The 14,612-nt window shown below is 53.1% G+C and overlaps 5 protein-coding genes across 5 annotated transcripts; 4 read left to right on the top strand and 1 right to left on the bottom strand.

Moving 5' to 3' along the window:
- Positions 1-778: 778 nt before the first annotated feature.
- Positions 779-2,071, bottom strand: ASPACDRAFT_16971 (COP9 signalosome complex subunit 6; the record flags this gene model as incomplete). Its single annotated transcript, XM_020197173.1, has 3 exons — positions 779-1,134; positions 1,204-1,731; positions 1,801-2,071. Coding segments are annotated over 3 exons (1,155 nt in total), but the record flags the coding sequence as incomplete, so codon positions are not given.
- A 161-nt stretch (positions 2,072-2,232) lies between these two features.
- On the top strand, positions 2,233-4,375 carry ASPACDRAFT_124755 (uncharacterized protein). The gene has a single exon (XM_020196748.1). It carries the CDS (start codon positions 2,283-2,285, stop codon positions 4,230-4,232), a length of 1,950 nt encoding a protein of 649 aa, XP_020053167.1. The 5' UTR covers positions 2,233-2,282; the 3' UTR covers positions 4,233-4,375.
- A 145-nt stretch (positions 4,376-4,520) lies between these two features.
- On the top strand, positions 4,521-5,717 carry ASPACDRAFT_1882656 (DNA-directed RNA polymerase III subunit C31; the record flags this gene model as incomplete). Its single annotated transcript, XM_020198292.1, has 3 exons — positions 4,521-4,805; positions 4,923-5,169; positions 5,332-5,717. Exons 1-3 carry the CDS (start codon positions 4,695-4,697, stop codon positions 5,715-5,717), a joined length of 744 nt encoding a protein of 247 aa, XP_020053166.1. The 5' UTR covers positions 4,521-4,694.
- Positions 5,718-6,242: 525 nt separating this feature from the next.
- On the top strand, positions 6,243-9,988 carry tah18 (NAPDH-dependent diflavin reductase; the record flags this gene model as incomplete). Its single annotated transcript, XM_020202850.1, has 7 exons — positions 6,243-6,401; positions 6,512-6,687; positions 6,764-6,862; positions 6,979-8,445; positions 8,896-8,959; positions 9,180-9,840; positions 9,906-9,988. 7 exons carry the CDS (start codon positions 6,243-6,245, stop codon positions 9,986-9,988), a joined length of 2,709 nt encoding a protein of 902 aa, XP_020053165.1.
- Positions 9,989-10,683: 695 nt separating this feature from the next.
- Positions 10,684-11,653, top strand: ASPACDRAFT_1858936 (uncharacterized protein; the record flags this gene model as incomplete). Its single annotated transcript, XM_020197641.1, has 1 exon — positions 10,684-11,653. One exon carries the CDS (start codon positions 10,684-10,686, stop codon positions 11,527-11,529), a length of 846 nt encoding a protein of 281 aa, XP_020053164.1. The 3' UTR covers positions 11,530-11,653.
- Between the last annotated feature and the right edge of the window lie 2,959 nt (positions 11,654-14,612).

The following is a 14,612-nucleotide window of genomic DNA, read 5'->3' as shown; positions in this document are numbered from 1 at the left end:
TAGCACTGGTTGTTGCATCTACCATTCTCTTTTCTACAGCAAGCTGTCTTTGACGGTGTTCCATCCCAGTCACCGGTCACCTTCATATTGTCTCTATGGCGTTGGTTCTATACTTGTTGGATTTTGTCGTATAATACCCTCTGTTTTTTTNTTTTTTTTTTTTTGCTGGGTCATCTGGCTGATGGCGCTTTATCTGCGTTATTCTTGTTTCGCATTGTACGAGATCATGGCATGAAATATTGATTGTATCGCGGATTGATGAGATTTTCTTCAAGTCCTTGTGTTTTCTAGTTTGGAGAGGAATGGGTTTACACTCTTTGCTTATGTTCTCGACCTCTCATAGAGTTGGAGGATCTCTGCATGTAAATTTATTGCCACAAACTCGATGTGTATTCACCCGTAAGGATGAGTATCCCGGTCATCCCTCATTCTATCTACACGAAAGAAACATTTCAACCATAATCTCATTACGTATCTTAAGGATGGAACAATAATGGGCCGATTCCATGAAGTTGTTCCCGGGGCAGAGGGCAGAGCGCAGAGCGCAGAGGGCAAAGAAACCCCCACCCCCTCATCATTGCATCCGTTCAGAAAGATCACTCTAGAACTCATCCCCGCCGGGCCCCATTCTCCCGTAGAGCATCTCCTCCCCACCATACCGCCCCTGCAACCCCGCCATCCGCATCTGCAGGTCCACACCGCCGCTCCCACCACCACCGCTCCCACCCAAAGAGCCCAAGCCGCCAGACGGGCCGGATTTGCGCGCGGCCGCGGCCATGGTCCGCCGGGCGTTGTTCAGGATGGCGGTGCGTCTGCCCAGTTCCCGCATGTTGCTGATGCTATGGCTGAGTTGGCCGAGGAGGGCGACGAGGTGGACGTCGTTGGCCTGGGCGAGTGTTTCGCGGTTTAAGGCGCTGTTTGCGGGGGGTGTGAGGAGGGAGAGGTGGGAGAGGCAGGCGTTGATGTTGCGGAGGATGGGGTGGGAGAGGGTTGTTGTTGTGGGTTGTGGGATGGTGGTGGTGGTGGCGGTGCTGGGGGGGTAGGTAGAGATGCTGGAGACGTAGGATTTGATGAGTGAGATTCGGGATTCGAGGGTTCGGATGGCGTTAAGGCGGGTGTTGAGGCTGGCGATTACTGTTGATTTCGTTAGTATATCCTAAGGGGCTTGGTTTCGAGGATTGGCAGGGGGGAGGGAGGACGTACGCTCTTCTTCTTCGGGCGAGAGGAGGGCTGATGGTTCGGTTGATGATTGTTGTTGTTGCTGTTGTTGTTGCTGTTCCTTGGTTGATTGTTTGGCCTTGCTTATTTGCGATGGGTCTGTGCTAGTGCTCGAGGGATAGATAGCTGCGTTACGGGCGGTTCGTGCGACGGTGTCGATGCCTATCATCTCGGCTTCGCCGGTCTCGATGGAGTAGGGGAGTTCGCGGAACTTGATGCTCAGCGTTGGTGGCTGTTCCTCGCTGTCGACTTGCATGGTGTTGGTGTTGGTGTTGGTGTTGGCATTCTCGCCTCCTTCGTAAACGCTCTCGTAGATGGTGAGAGGCAATTTGCCGCCTTTTGAGGATGCTCCGGCCACTTCGGCGGGGTGGAATGCGAGAAACACCGCGGATTCATTGTGCTTCTCGAGGATCAGACGGTGGATGGGTAGGTGGGATGCATTGGGGCCGCTGGATGGGCAGGTCGACCACCATCCGACTAGGTCGAGCGCCGGCGCTTTGTGCACGTCCTTGACTGTGAGGTAGAGTAGATGTCAGTTTATCGGGGATGACCTGAGAGGGGGATGAGAGGTGTACGACTTACATTGCTGGACTCGCTCTACAAACCAGCTATCCGGAATTTGAGCCTCCCCGTTCGGCCCTTCCGTTACCAGACACTCGAATGCATGCTCTAAGGTGATTTCACGGCCGTTCTGCTGGCCCAACAGCGCTCCGACTATGGGTCCCTGCTGGCATCGGGCTGCGTGGCGGGTGATGTGATCGGAGATCGTGAGTAGGATGAGAGGGTGAAGTTGAATATGAAGGCCGGAGTCAGATGCTTTGGGAGATACAAGTGAGTCGGAATGTTCAGACATTGTGTCACGACCTTGGGAATTGTGATGATGGGAGTTGGTGATTGCGATGGAGTTGGCGATGCTCTCTCATCATATCCGGAGGTACGAGCGGAGCTGTCACCGGTTTGTCTTGTTTGCAATCCAGCTTTCCTTCCTCCCCGCGCTGAGCGGGCATTAATCCAGGTGCATTCATCCTCCAACAACACAGCAGAACAAGCCATACTAGAACAGCATGGCTGTGCCTACGACCTTTGAGGAAGCCAGAGTTCATCTACAGCAGATCCAGCGCGATCCTTCTACCAAGCTGGATACTAACATCATAGATAAGCTGAAGTTAGAACTGACGGAGAACACGGACCGCAATGTCCCCGCCACGCTACTGATACAGATCTCGGAGCTCTTGCCGGTGCTTCAGGAAGATCCTACCCCTCTCACAAGTCTCGCAATCAAAGCTGCAGGGTATCTCTCATTTAGTGATCTGCGCGCTGTTGACCCTCCTATAAATTTCATTGCGGGATTCAAAGCGCCCTCTCCACCAGTCAACCTCTTGGCCTTGTCATTGTTGAGCAAAGCGGGTAGAGTCCCGAGTGATGCTGCCATTGTCGCGGGGGACTCTGAGCTCGTTGCATCCCTGGTAGAGCTTTGGCTGTCGACTTCGTCTACCGCTGTCGCACAAGCGGCGTTAGACACCATTTGGACCTTGTTGGAAATCGATCTCGCTAGTCCGCTTGAGCTTGGCGAGCATGAGCTTGACGGAACAACTGCTGGTCAAGGTCTGTTTTGGAGAAGAATCTTCACGGATAAAGATGTCTATGGACTGTTGTTCTCTGTGTGCAGTCTCGAGGATAATGGGCCTGGAGGCATCTCGAAGCGAGACAAGACAGTGGCTCAAGGGAGGTTGATGGGCTTCCTCGTGAAGGCAGGGCACCTCCGCTGGGACATCATCTCAAGCTCTCAAGTCGCCGATGTGGAAACCAAGTACCAGAGCGACAGCCTTCTTCATTTCGCCGCCTGCAGGATGGTAGACCGGGGCGATGTGTTGATGCACATGACTTTGATCAACTTCTTCCATGACCTGCTGGCCATCGACGCCCCGGGTCTCATGGCCCGAATGACCGTACAATCCGCGTCTACCTTCTCCTCGCCAGCGCTTGACTTCCTCATCTTAAACGATATACACAATACTCTGTTGGAGTTCTACCTCGATGAGTCCAAACTGGACTCTATTGACCTTGCCTATCTTTGCGGTCCAATCATGTCCTACGTTGCGCAGTACGCCGAACTGTATCCCAACCATCTTTTGCAGAATCCCCGACATCTGCTAGACCGCATTGTATCTCGCGTCGCCGCATCTGTGGCAATTTCGTCCGCTCAATGGGCGCATGGGCCAGTCCCTAGCGGACAATTGAATGTGCTTTCATGCTTGCCTCGAGTCTTGCTTGTGGAAGCCAGCAAGCAAGGCCTGAACGCGGTGCTATCTGTTCCCAGTAGTCCCCCCAACAAGGAGGCGCTCGACGTGCTCGCCAAGGTCTTTCATGGCCCGGTCAAACCCGATCTGGCTGACTCGATGGAACTGAACACGTCCGGCCAGACCCCAACCGACTGGCACCAAGAAGCAGCGGCCGCCCGGGTCCTCTACTTCCAATACACGAATCAGCACACTGGATTCTGGACGGACGTTGTCGCGACCGCCGACATCCTTGCTATGAAGGATGTCTCCTTGGCCGCTATGTCACTTATGAAAGCGATCATTACCGCCAATTGGCAGGTCTTGCCGGCTGAGGTGCCGACCTCTGCTCCTGGCCATACCAGGTATCAGCTCCCTACTGAACAAAGCCTAGAGACTCTTTCTCCAGCGGCACAGGGCGTTCTTCCGTCAAATGGTGCCTGGGCCGCTCTGACACCACCGGCTCTTACAGTCCTACTGCCCTACCTTTTCAAACCTCCGCGCTCGTACTCCGAATTTGTTGGAGGCGGTGCCGCAGATCCACAGAACGCGGTGTGGAAAGTGGCAACTGCGAAGCATGAGGTGCTGGTCGCTTTGTATGACGGTTTGAAAGAGAGTGGGGGACAGATGGCTGGGTTCGAGGATATCATGCGTACACTCCGTCAACGCGTCAACGAGGGCCCATGGGGGCCAACCACTCAACATGGCAACCAAGTTGCAACTGTCGGGCTGTAATAGGAACTTCTGCTACTTCTTCTTCGTTTCAGTGGTTCTCGGAAGCAGACTTAGTTGTTTTTAGCGTCTTAATCGTACAAGCCTGAGACAAGTAGATGACATGCGCCACTGCATGCAGGAAACCTCACTCAGTACATAACCGCTTGAGATCTGATTGGTCGACTTTGGAAGTAAGATGTCAGGGCTCCCGCGCGACAAGCCCTTATTTCCTTGTTCAGCGTATCTCCGAAGGCGGTGACTTCAAGCTCCGCCCGGAAGTCCAGAAGTTAGTGGTGAGCCCTTAGTCCTTTTTTTCTCCAGCCGCGCCGCAGCCCCCTCTCAAAGTCACTTTCATTGCAACTCTTCCCCGCCGTCGCCCTTCGACCTTGGTACAGCATTACTGCCGCTGTGACGAGACGAAGAGGCTCAGGACGAAATCGACACCATCTCTCCATCTGACATACCCCTCATCTTCTTTCCACTATGTCTCGCTTCGGAGCTAAGAAGGGCCGCAAGCTCCCCGGAGCAGAATTCAGTTGGGAAACTGGTGAAGGAGGCGGAGAAAACGACACCGCGCCGACGCCTCTCTTTCCGGTATGTTTCTGTCCTGTTTGTCGTTGGGAGGAATGCTTCTTGAAGAGAGGATTTTCCGGCATCAGTGTCCGGGCCCAATACGAAGTCCCGTGTTAACGATCTTGTGCGATGTTCTAGAAATACCATGTCCCCCGCGCCAGGCCGTTAACCCCCCACGAGCAGATCCAGGTGGATCAGTACCGGTCGCTTCGAGAACGATTCCATGATGGGCCGTATTACTCCGTGCTGGACTCGGCGACGTCGTCGGCCAAGAAGGAGAGTGCCGCGCGGGTGCACTTCGACCCGTTCCATGGGATGCCCTCGTACTCGGGCAAATATCAGAAGAAGATGCGGACGTTGCCGAAGTTGGTGGGGAGGGAGTATGGTGAGTTGTGTACCGTTTTGTGGTTCCCTTGTGCTTGAGGTGGAAGATTCGGGGTTTGCTTCTCTTGTTTTACTTGTTCTGGGAGGGGCCAAGAATGGGGGTGTGGTGGGTTCTACTTTTTACGGATTGCTAACTTTTGAGGGGCTGTTTTTGCTGCTGCAGTGATGAAATTCTTCCCCAAGGAATTGTGGTCGACCATTCAGCCGAGCTTCAAGCCCGATGCTGCGATGGACGGATATGTGCTGCGCATTGATCGGCCCGGCATTCGGCGCGGCTTCGAGGACGATGAGGATGAGGAGGACGACGAGGCGGGCAAGAAGGGGAAGAACGCAGAGGAGGGCGATGCGGAGAACGAGGATGATGAACGGGAGGTCCTGGACCCCGATGAGGAGGAAGAGGAAATCATGGATGATGACTTCGAGGATGACGACGACGATATGGGTGGGGATTACAACGCGGAGCAGTACTTCGATGGCGGAGACGATGAATACGGCGACGATGGGTTTGGAGATGGTGGCGGCGGTGGTGGTGATGAGGATACGTATTAAAAAGCGGGCGCTTATCTTTAAGATACCCTTATATTCATTATCTCCTTCGATCTTATCAATCTGAGCGATTTATCGGGCTTTATGGTTTGAGACATGTGTACTTGGCCGTGTTTTTTCTTCTTCTTTTGGAACCAATACTGTTCGCGAGCAGTTGTAATTAGGTTCAATCAGTAAGAATGGTTTCTTGTCAAAAAACAACTTCTTCGAAGGATTTGATATTATGTATGAACATATCACCAGGTAGAAGACTCTTATCAACTCGACATCAAGACCCTGCAATCCATACCAGTGAAAAAGACCCCAAATCCCCCTCGCAACGAAGAGACCGATCGTCGGGATGACGTCATCCCGCTCTGTCGGCGCAAAAGGCCTTCGTTCCGGAAGAGGGGAGGGGGGCTTCCCCAAAAAAAAAGATAGCGAGTGAGAGTGAGTGAGTGATTGAAACCGCAAAAAACGAAAGTGACTCGCTCCCGCTTTTCGATATCAACTACAGGTATTGCGCAAGCACGTGCCATACCAGAAGCAATGAGCAGCAAACCTCAGCTAACCCAACAGAGACGCTCTGCGCTCGTCCTCTATGGCTCCGAAACTGGTAATTCTCAAGAGGTCGCCGAGGAGCTCGGCGCATTAGCCGAGCGGCTCCATTTCAAGACCCATGTTGCGGAACTGAATCAGTACAAGCCGGTGCGGTCTCCCATCGCCAATGATGTAGATGGTTAAGGGACAGAGAGAGAGAGAGAGTGTGTGTGTGTGTGTGCACGAACCCCCAACGCTGACTCCAACGATACTGTTAGGAGACGCTCAATTCGTACACGCTGGTGTTATTTGTTGTTTCCACCACCGGGCAGGGCGATTTTCCGGCTAATGCGCGATCGTTTTGGCGATCGTTGTTGTTGAAGAAGCTCCCCGCGACGTTCTTGAGTGGGGTCAATTTTGCGGCTTTTGGGTTGGGGGATAGTTCCTATCCGAAGTGAGTGTGCATCGGAGATTTAGATGGAGTTTCTGAGGGTGAATTGGGAAAGCTGATCAAATGTCGTTGGGTATAGGTTTAATTGGGCTGCTCGCAAATTGCATAAACGATTGCTTCAATTGGGCGCTGAGGAGATACATCCCTGCGGAGAGGCGGACCAGCAACATCCCGAGGGGTGAGATTCCTTTTTTTTCCTTTGCTTATTGACAACAATCAGCCCGGGAGATACGGAGATGCTGATGTGCTAGTTTGTAATAGTCTGGAGGGGACGTTTATCCCGTGGTTCACCAGGCTTCGTGAGCATCTGCTCGACACATATCCGCTTCCGCCAGGGCAAGTGCCGATACCGGACAACGTTCAGCTGCCTCCGAAATGGGTCTTGCAACTACGAGATGATGGGGAGGAATCCTTAAAATCGGAGCGAGCCGCAGGATCTGATGCAGGGGTCAACGGATCTTCTGAGCTGGACCGACTCGGTCATGATCTTCGGCCGCTGCCAGATACGCTGACGGCGACACTGACAGAGAATAGGCGGGCGACTGCCGCGAATCACTGGCAGGATGTGCGCCATTTGTCCCTGACTGTCCCTGAAGCAGTGTCCTACGTTCCTGGGGATATGCTATCCATCACCCCGAAGAACTTCGCCGTCGACGTGGACAATCTCATCACGATGATGGGCTGGGAGGCAGATGTCGATCGGCCGGTGACACTCGTCCCTGGGCCGACATTACTCATGGCAGACGACGAGGATATGCCTTCGCCACCTATCCAGGGTTTCGACTCATATCCCAGACTGACCTTACGCGCTCTCCTTACCGACTACCTCGACATTCAGGCCATTCCTCGCCGAGCGTTCTTCGCTACAGTGGCTCATTACACGGATTACGAAATGCACAAGGAGCGTCTTCTGGAGTTCACCAACCCCGAGTTCCTGGACGAACTGTGGGATTATACCACTCGGCCGCGACGCAGCATCCTGGAGGTGTTGCACGAGTTCGACTCGGTGAAGATTCCATGGCAGCATGCGGTCTCGGTGTTTCCGATCATGAGAGCGAGACAATTCAGTATTGCCAGCGGGGGCGCCCTCAAGCATACAGCGGAGGGAGGCACTAAATTCGAGCTGCTGGTCGCTATCGTCAAGTATCAAACAGTCATCAAGCGCATTCGACAGGGGGTCTGCACCCGGTATCTATCGGTGCTTCAACCCGGAAGTACACTTCAAGTGCAGTTGCAGCGTGGGGGCCTCAACTCATCGGTCAATCAACTAGTAGGACCGACGGTCTTGATTGGCCCTGGCACTGGAATCGCGCCCCTGCGATCGATGATCTGGGAGAAGGCCGCGATCGTCAAGGCGTACAGGGAAGAAAACCCTGGAGTGGAGCCTCCGATCGGGCCAACTCTGCTCGTGTATGGAGGTCGCAACAGAGAGGCGGATTTCTTCTTCGAACAAGAGTGGGAGGAGTTGGGTGAGCTGGTCCGCTTGAAGGTCCTGACTGCGTTCTCGCGAGACCAGACGCAGAAGGTCTACGTTCAGGATGTGATCCGCGAGAATGTCGGCCTCCTCTTTAAACTCCTGCATGACATGCGTGGCTCGGTGTACATCTGCGGATCCTCTGGGAATATGCCCAAAGCCGTGCGGCAGGCCCTCACTGAGGCATTTCAGCACGGACCGGAGGTGGAGACTGATCGGTTCAATGAACAGGGCGCCGAGCAGTATCTGCTGGGGATGGAGAAGACAGGCCGGTATAAACAAGAAACGTGGTGATCATTGTGTCGGTCAGTGAGACCGACTGCATAGACTTTTGGGGGGAAACGAGACATTAGAAACCATTTTAGAGCATAGTTCAAGCACAATGAGGTCATTTGCCCTCTATCAGCTGCCAGGAAGACTCCAGATAGTATTCTATTTAGACATCTGCCCTGACTGCCCTGACTTACCTCGGTTGGAGGCGGGATTGACACAGGCGGAGAGATGATGAGCTCGGCCCGCCTCGGGGGCTTCTCCGCCTAGAGTCACCTGCTTTCTGCCGCGGATGGATTGTGAGTCTGTGACTGCTCCGACGGATCGGTTTAAGCTACAACACTATTTCCCTCTCCTCTCTTCCTCTCCCGCCCCATCTCTCTTCCCCCTCCTCTCTCGCGCTCTTTACATTTTTCCCCTCACGAGCCCATCGGAGCTGTACCCACCTGGTCCGACATCTTTCACAGAACACTCACAATGGCCAGCAACCTGCGGATTCTTGTCCCCATCAAGCGGGTTATCGACTATGCGGTGAGTTTTTATTGCCCTGCCGTGCTCCGGCTTCGGTGAGAATTGAAGTCGCCGAGTCGAATCTCCGCGCCACGATGTTTCCATATCCATTGCACTGCACCCACCAATACTAGAGTCTCAAGTTCGAAATCAAACTCAGCATGCTCATATTCGCACAACTTGGCAATCATTTTCTATATGAAAACAAAGATAAACTAACAGACCAATCCCCACTCAACAGGTCAAACCCCGCGTGAACAAAGCCAACACCGGCGTGGAGACGGCCGGCGTCAAGCACTCGCTCAACCCCTTCGACGAGCTCTCGGTCGAGGAGGCCGTGCGTCTGCGCGAGCGGCACACCAAGAAGCAGAGCCCGATCAAGGTGGACCAGATCCTGGCGCTGTCGGCGGGCGGCCCCAAGTGCGCGGACACGCTGCGCACGGCGATGGCGATGGGCGCGGACCGGGCCTTCCACGTCGACGTAGGCGACAGCCCGGACGGCGGGCCGGAGCCCCTGACCGTGGCCAAGATGCTGCAGGCGGTGGTGAAGCAGGAGAACATCAACCTGGTGCTGCTGGGCAAGCAGGCGATCGACGGCGACCAGGGCCAGACCGGTCAGATGCTGGCGGGTCTGCTGGGCTGGCCGCAGGCGACCCAGGCCAGCAAGGTCGAGATCAAGGACGAGAGCGGCACGGTCGAGGTCACACACGAGGTCGACGGCGGCGTCGAGACCCTGCGCGCGCAGCTGCCCATGATCATCACGACGGACTTGCGGTTGAACGAGCCCCGGTACGCCACGCTGCCGAATATCATGAAGGCGAAGAAGAAGCCCCTCGAGAAGAAGACGTTGGCCGACTTTGGTATTGAGGATAAGAAGCGGTTGAAGACGATCAAGGTTACTGGTGAGTTTCCTGGCGTGTTTTCATCAGTCAAGAGAAGGGAATTGGTGCTAATACTTTCTCTTTAGAACCCCCTGCTCGCCAGGGTGGTGGTAAGGTTGAGGATGTGGACGGACTCATCGGCAAGCTGAAGGAGCTGGGTGCTCTGTAAGGTGTAAGGGTTTGTGGTGGAAAGGAGCATTTGCGTATGTTTGTGTTTTGTGTAGGTTTATGACTGACTACCTACCTACCTAGACTTGGTTCGGTATTTTTACTTTTTTATTCCCCGAGGGGATATATATCATTTTTTGCATACATTTCTTTTTCGTTGCTCTGCCTTCACTCGGAGCTTTCCACATTCTAGCCCTATCTATCACATCCTCCTTGGACTACCAATATGTAGATCCATCGGCGGCATGCATACCTCTCCGTCTTCGTCTTCCATCACGCAAAGATTATGGATCGCTTCGTGATGACTGCCTGACTCGCTATCGTTCTGCGTCACAAAGCATGTGGGAGTCCTCGCACGGTTACTGTGTGGGCAGCAGTGGAGGGACTGGTGTATCCCTGCAGAATGAAGGAAATGCTCAATTTCGATAAGAAAACAAAGAATGACTCGAGTGCATTGACAGACAAAGGTTAAACAATATGCTCTATGGGAATCTCCCTAAAATGCCCCAAAGAATATTCTTTCCACGCTTCCACCGTGCAAATATAAAAACCATGGAAATGGCCAGATCTTGACTCCCATTCTTGACCCGTCAGTCTACCACCTCAGACAAGATAGGTTTCCACAGAGAGGCAGCATAATCGCCCAAAAAATTGCTGACTGCTACTAAAGCTCTGCAAAATCGTGAGTTACCAACAATGGCCGACGTGCGAATGAGCACCATTCATCTCATCGACACTGAAGATAGGGTTCGTTGCCTTGTCGATACGATCATCGCGTATCCCTTCGAGCCACTCTACATCGGTCTGAAAGGTGTAGATCTCTCCCGCGAAGGTACCCTGAGCCTGATGCTAATCTACCTGGAATGCATGAACAACATCTACGTAGTGGATCTCGAGACCCTCGGCGCCCGGGCCTTCTCCACGACCGCGAGTTCCCGTTCCTGCGACACCATCAGCCTCCAGGCCATCCTCGAGTCCCCCAACCGCACCAAGGTCCTCTTCGAGGTGTGGAATGGCTCGGACGCGCTGTTCAGTCAGTTCCAGATTCGCCTCCAGCGCGTTGCTGACCTCCAGCTGATGCAGCACGCCGCCTCCGGGGGCTGGCGGCGCGGCAACGGTCGGGTGACCAATCTCGCGGCGTGCATCAAGTATGACGCCGGGCTAACCGAGCCCGAGGCGCGCCGCTGGCAGGCCGAGAAAGAACGCGGCCGCTCCAACTCCTTCTACCTCGGCCGCGACGGAGACAACCACATCCTGCGTCGCCGGCCGCTGGACAACGACTTCCTCAACTACTGCTCGGCGGATATCGCCCACTACGCCAAGCTCTACCGCCAGTATCGGCGTCAGCTGGACGAGTTCTGGAAGTGGGTGGTGGAGCGGGAGGCGCAAGCCCGGGTCGTCGAGTCCCAGCAGCCCGGGTTTCGGTCTCGGGGTGGCTGGCGCGGTCGGATTCTCGGGCCCTGGAATGGGGATCGGGTGCAGGCACTGTGGGATAAGTTCGTCGAGGAGACCGGGGGAAACTATGTGTTTGAGGAGGAATAGGCGGTTGGTTGCCAAGATTGGCGACAATGAATTTTTGAGCATTCGGCTCGGCCCTTTCTTGCGGTGAGTTTCTCTGATTCCTTTCCTTTGTCCCAATAAATGAATAACTATAAAAACAATCAACATATCAAACTATAAGACTTTTTCTCTCGTACTTCTATTTTATGTAAATGTAGTTCTACGGTGGCTACGCGGTGGCTACCTAGCCATAAAGCCTCTGTTCGGCCGCCATGATTTGGCACCCTGCCTCTCCATGATTTCCAATAGTTCTTTCATAATCGAACCAGCCTACAACCCTTGGCCTACTACAAATATCCCTCAAGCGATGGTAAATAGCGAACTCTCACGAAATCACTGATTTGACCAGAAACCATAAAGTCAAGCATAACCCACCCCCCAAATGTCTATTCATAGAACCAAAACAAAAGCAAAATTCAGCTCGACCGCCCCACGTATAGATATACTCCACAATGTCCCAGGTATATTAATCTACTGCATAGCCCTTCCCATCCTGGTTCTAGTGAAGCGTAGCTCGCATTCTAGAAGCGCAGCTGAAAGCGACCCCCGTTTTCTACTAGGTTAGATCTTGCTTCGTTGCAATTCCCGGTTTTCAGATGTTGATCGCTGGATGGATCGGGTTCGTGATCGATCGGTCGTTTGTGCGGGTTGTATATATTGATGAATGGGTGGATGGATTGATATGTCGGCTCAGGGCTGGGGTTCGCGCGTGGGGAATGTGATGTATCACGTTTGGTGGTTGGAGCTGGGTTTTTCTGGAAGGGGTGGGTCGGTTTCTAGTGATTTTGTGTCTAAGGCAGTACTCTGGATGAGGGTATATGGTTTTCCAGGGTTGGAAGAGTTTGATGGGTGGTGGGGGGTTTGGTTGATGGTGGTGGTGGAGGTGGATAGATCTAGATAAAAAGCACGGTATTTAGATGATGGGAATGGTAGGGTTGCATGTTTGGCAGAAACAATGTGGAAGGTGGATGTCATAAATGTAGTATGATAAAGTACTGAGTACAGGAACAAGAAGAGATAATACCCATTCATCAATTTCACATAGTACGGGCCTGTAATGGAAGTGTTCCTCAGCTCACCATATAGTATATTTAATGTGGACGGACTCTGTGCGGAGCTGTACTTCGGCGATATCTCGCGAATATTATTCTTAAAGTAGCTAGTGATTGCTGGGTTATATTTTAGCCAAGGTATTTACTCGGTAACCAGCAGGGCCGATGGCGTAGTGGGGAACTCGCCGAGCGTAGCAAGGTCAAACGCCATCGGTCCCGCGTTCGAATCCCGGCGGGGGAGAAGGGGATAACGCCTGACGCAGGAATATCCCCTTCCTCCACCCCGTCGGGAGATAAAACTGGGATGAAAACCCTCGGGGATAAGAGGGGGTTTTCGTAGCACTGCACAGAGGAGTGGCCTACCGACTCATAAGGTGGCTGCTCCTGCAGTGCGAGCTTTTTGGTTTTTATCTCCTAGGTGTTGTACAGTATCCCTTTTGTCTTCCTCCCTAGTGTAGCGAGTGGTTTGTTGCGGTTGATGAGGTATATGAGGGTGAGGGTGAGGGTAAGGGCGGGGGTGGGATTTTACTTCTATTTGCTCCGCATTTGTTTGTGGGCAGGTCGATACTTGTGGAAGAGGCTCAATAGATGGTGGCCCGCGTCGTCTCGCGGTCTATGCGGCACTGGCTAACGTAATTCTCTCTTATCGAGAGTCTGTGCAGATGAAAGTTTCCCGCGTTTTATACTACAGCCCATTCATAAAATGAGGACATGATGAGGCCAGCAGCCGATCCAGACAACCAGCCATTGACTACAATTCTTGAATGCTAAGTACAAGCTTACAAACCTCGGGTCTCTTCGAAATGAGGTCTCGATGCCTGCTTGCCGGCTTCTTATTCTATCTGCCGAGTTAAAGATCATCCATGGCCATGTCAAATCCCCATAGATGACAGCCAGAGAGATGAGCAGTGGATTTGGTTGATGCTAAACTCAGAACCCCTCCACGAGAGCAACAGAAGATATATAAACCAAATAAGGCGCGTGGAAGTACTGGTTTCCATTGCTGTGATCAGCATATGGACTCGCGCTTGGACTATCTACATCTACAGTCAAGCAACTCGACATGCCAGTCCATCCTTGGGTAGAGTGACTGGTGATGGACTTCTGCCCTCGGACCACCTCGAGACAAGTGTCTGAGGGGAATGAGGAAACAGACTATACCGCTGTATGTGTAGCCTACGTTGCGCAAGGTCGAATGAGGGACTCAGTGCCGCCGGGATTTGTAGAGTTTCGGATGTGCCGAGTGCTGTCGGCTGTCTGTTTAGGGTGAAGGTGCAGCTGCAGGCTGTAGCCGTAGCGGAGTTGCAGCAGAAGTCCTCCGTGAATCACACCCGTGACCCTCATGACAGCTGCTCTCTCTACCTGTCTTAGTTCCCCAGGAAGAGTTCTTCTGGCTTGCACATATACTGGTTTTGGTCAACTTGACGATGGAAATGCGCCGCTGACAGCAAGTCGACAACACCACCCCACATTTTTTTTTTGCGGTGCTATCACGTATCCTAGATCCTGCATGAAAGGGATTTAGATTGAATTACTATTGATTAAGGCTAAACCCACTAGTTTCTCGTGTGAGAGGTTGTTTCACGAACCACAGTTCCTGAAGGCTGACAGGTACGGAGTACAGTATCGGTAGTTCTCCAGCCGCTAGCTGTCATGCGCCGGCTGCTGGATTAGGGCTAGATCCATCATGCTCGGATCGAAGCTGCATCGTAACCAGCCCAGCCCAGAAGAGAAACAGAAGCTTCTTAGGTTCGCATGACGGGTTAGCGACTGGGGCCCTGGGGTCTATCAGATTCAGATTCCCCGTAATGGAATTTGTGTGAAAGAGGGGAAGAGACGGAGACTGAGCTATGCAACCTTCGACGGTTTCTGATTTGGCTGTCCTCCCTCGTTCTCTCGGCTTCGTCTGGAATCTTTCTAGCTCCCATGTCGATAGAGCCGATTGGACCCTTCGGCGGGGATGCTTGTCCACTGCGAAACGTCTGGAACAAAACAAACTCGAAAGATTCCCAG

This window comes from Aspergillus aculeatus (assembly GCF_001890905.1).
Source record: "Aspergillus aculeatus ATCC 16872 unplaced genomic scaffold ASPACscaffold_15, whole genome shotgun sequence".
NCBI classification, from domain to species: Eukaryota; Fungi; Ascomycota; class Eurotiomycetes; order Eurotiales; family Aspergillaceae; genus Aspergillus; species Aspergillus aculeatus.
This window is presented reverse-complemented; position numbering and strand designations above follow the sequence as displayed.

What these genes read in the sequence shown, in the direction of transcription:
- ASPACDRAFT_124755 (XM_020196748.1), top strand. Translation starts at nt 2,283, where the DNA reads ATGGCTGTGCCTACGACCTTTGAGGAAGCCAGAGTTCATCTACAGCAG.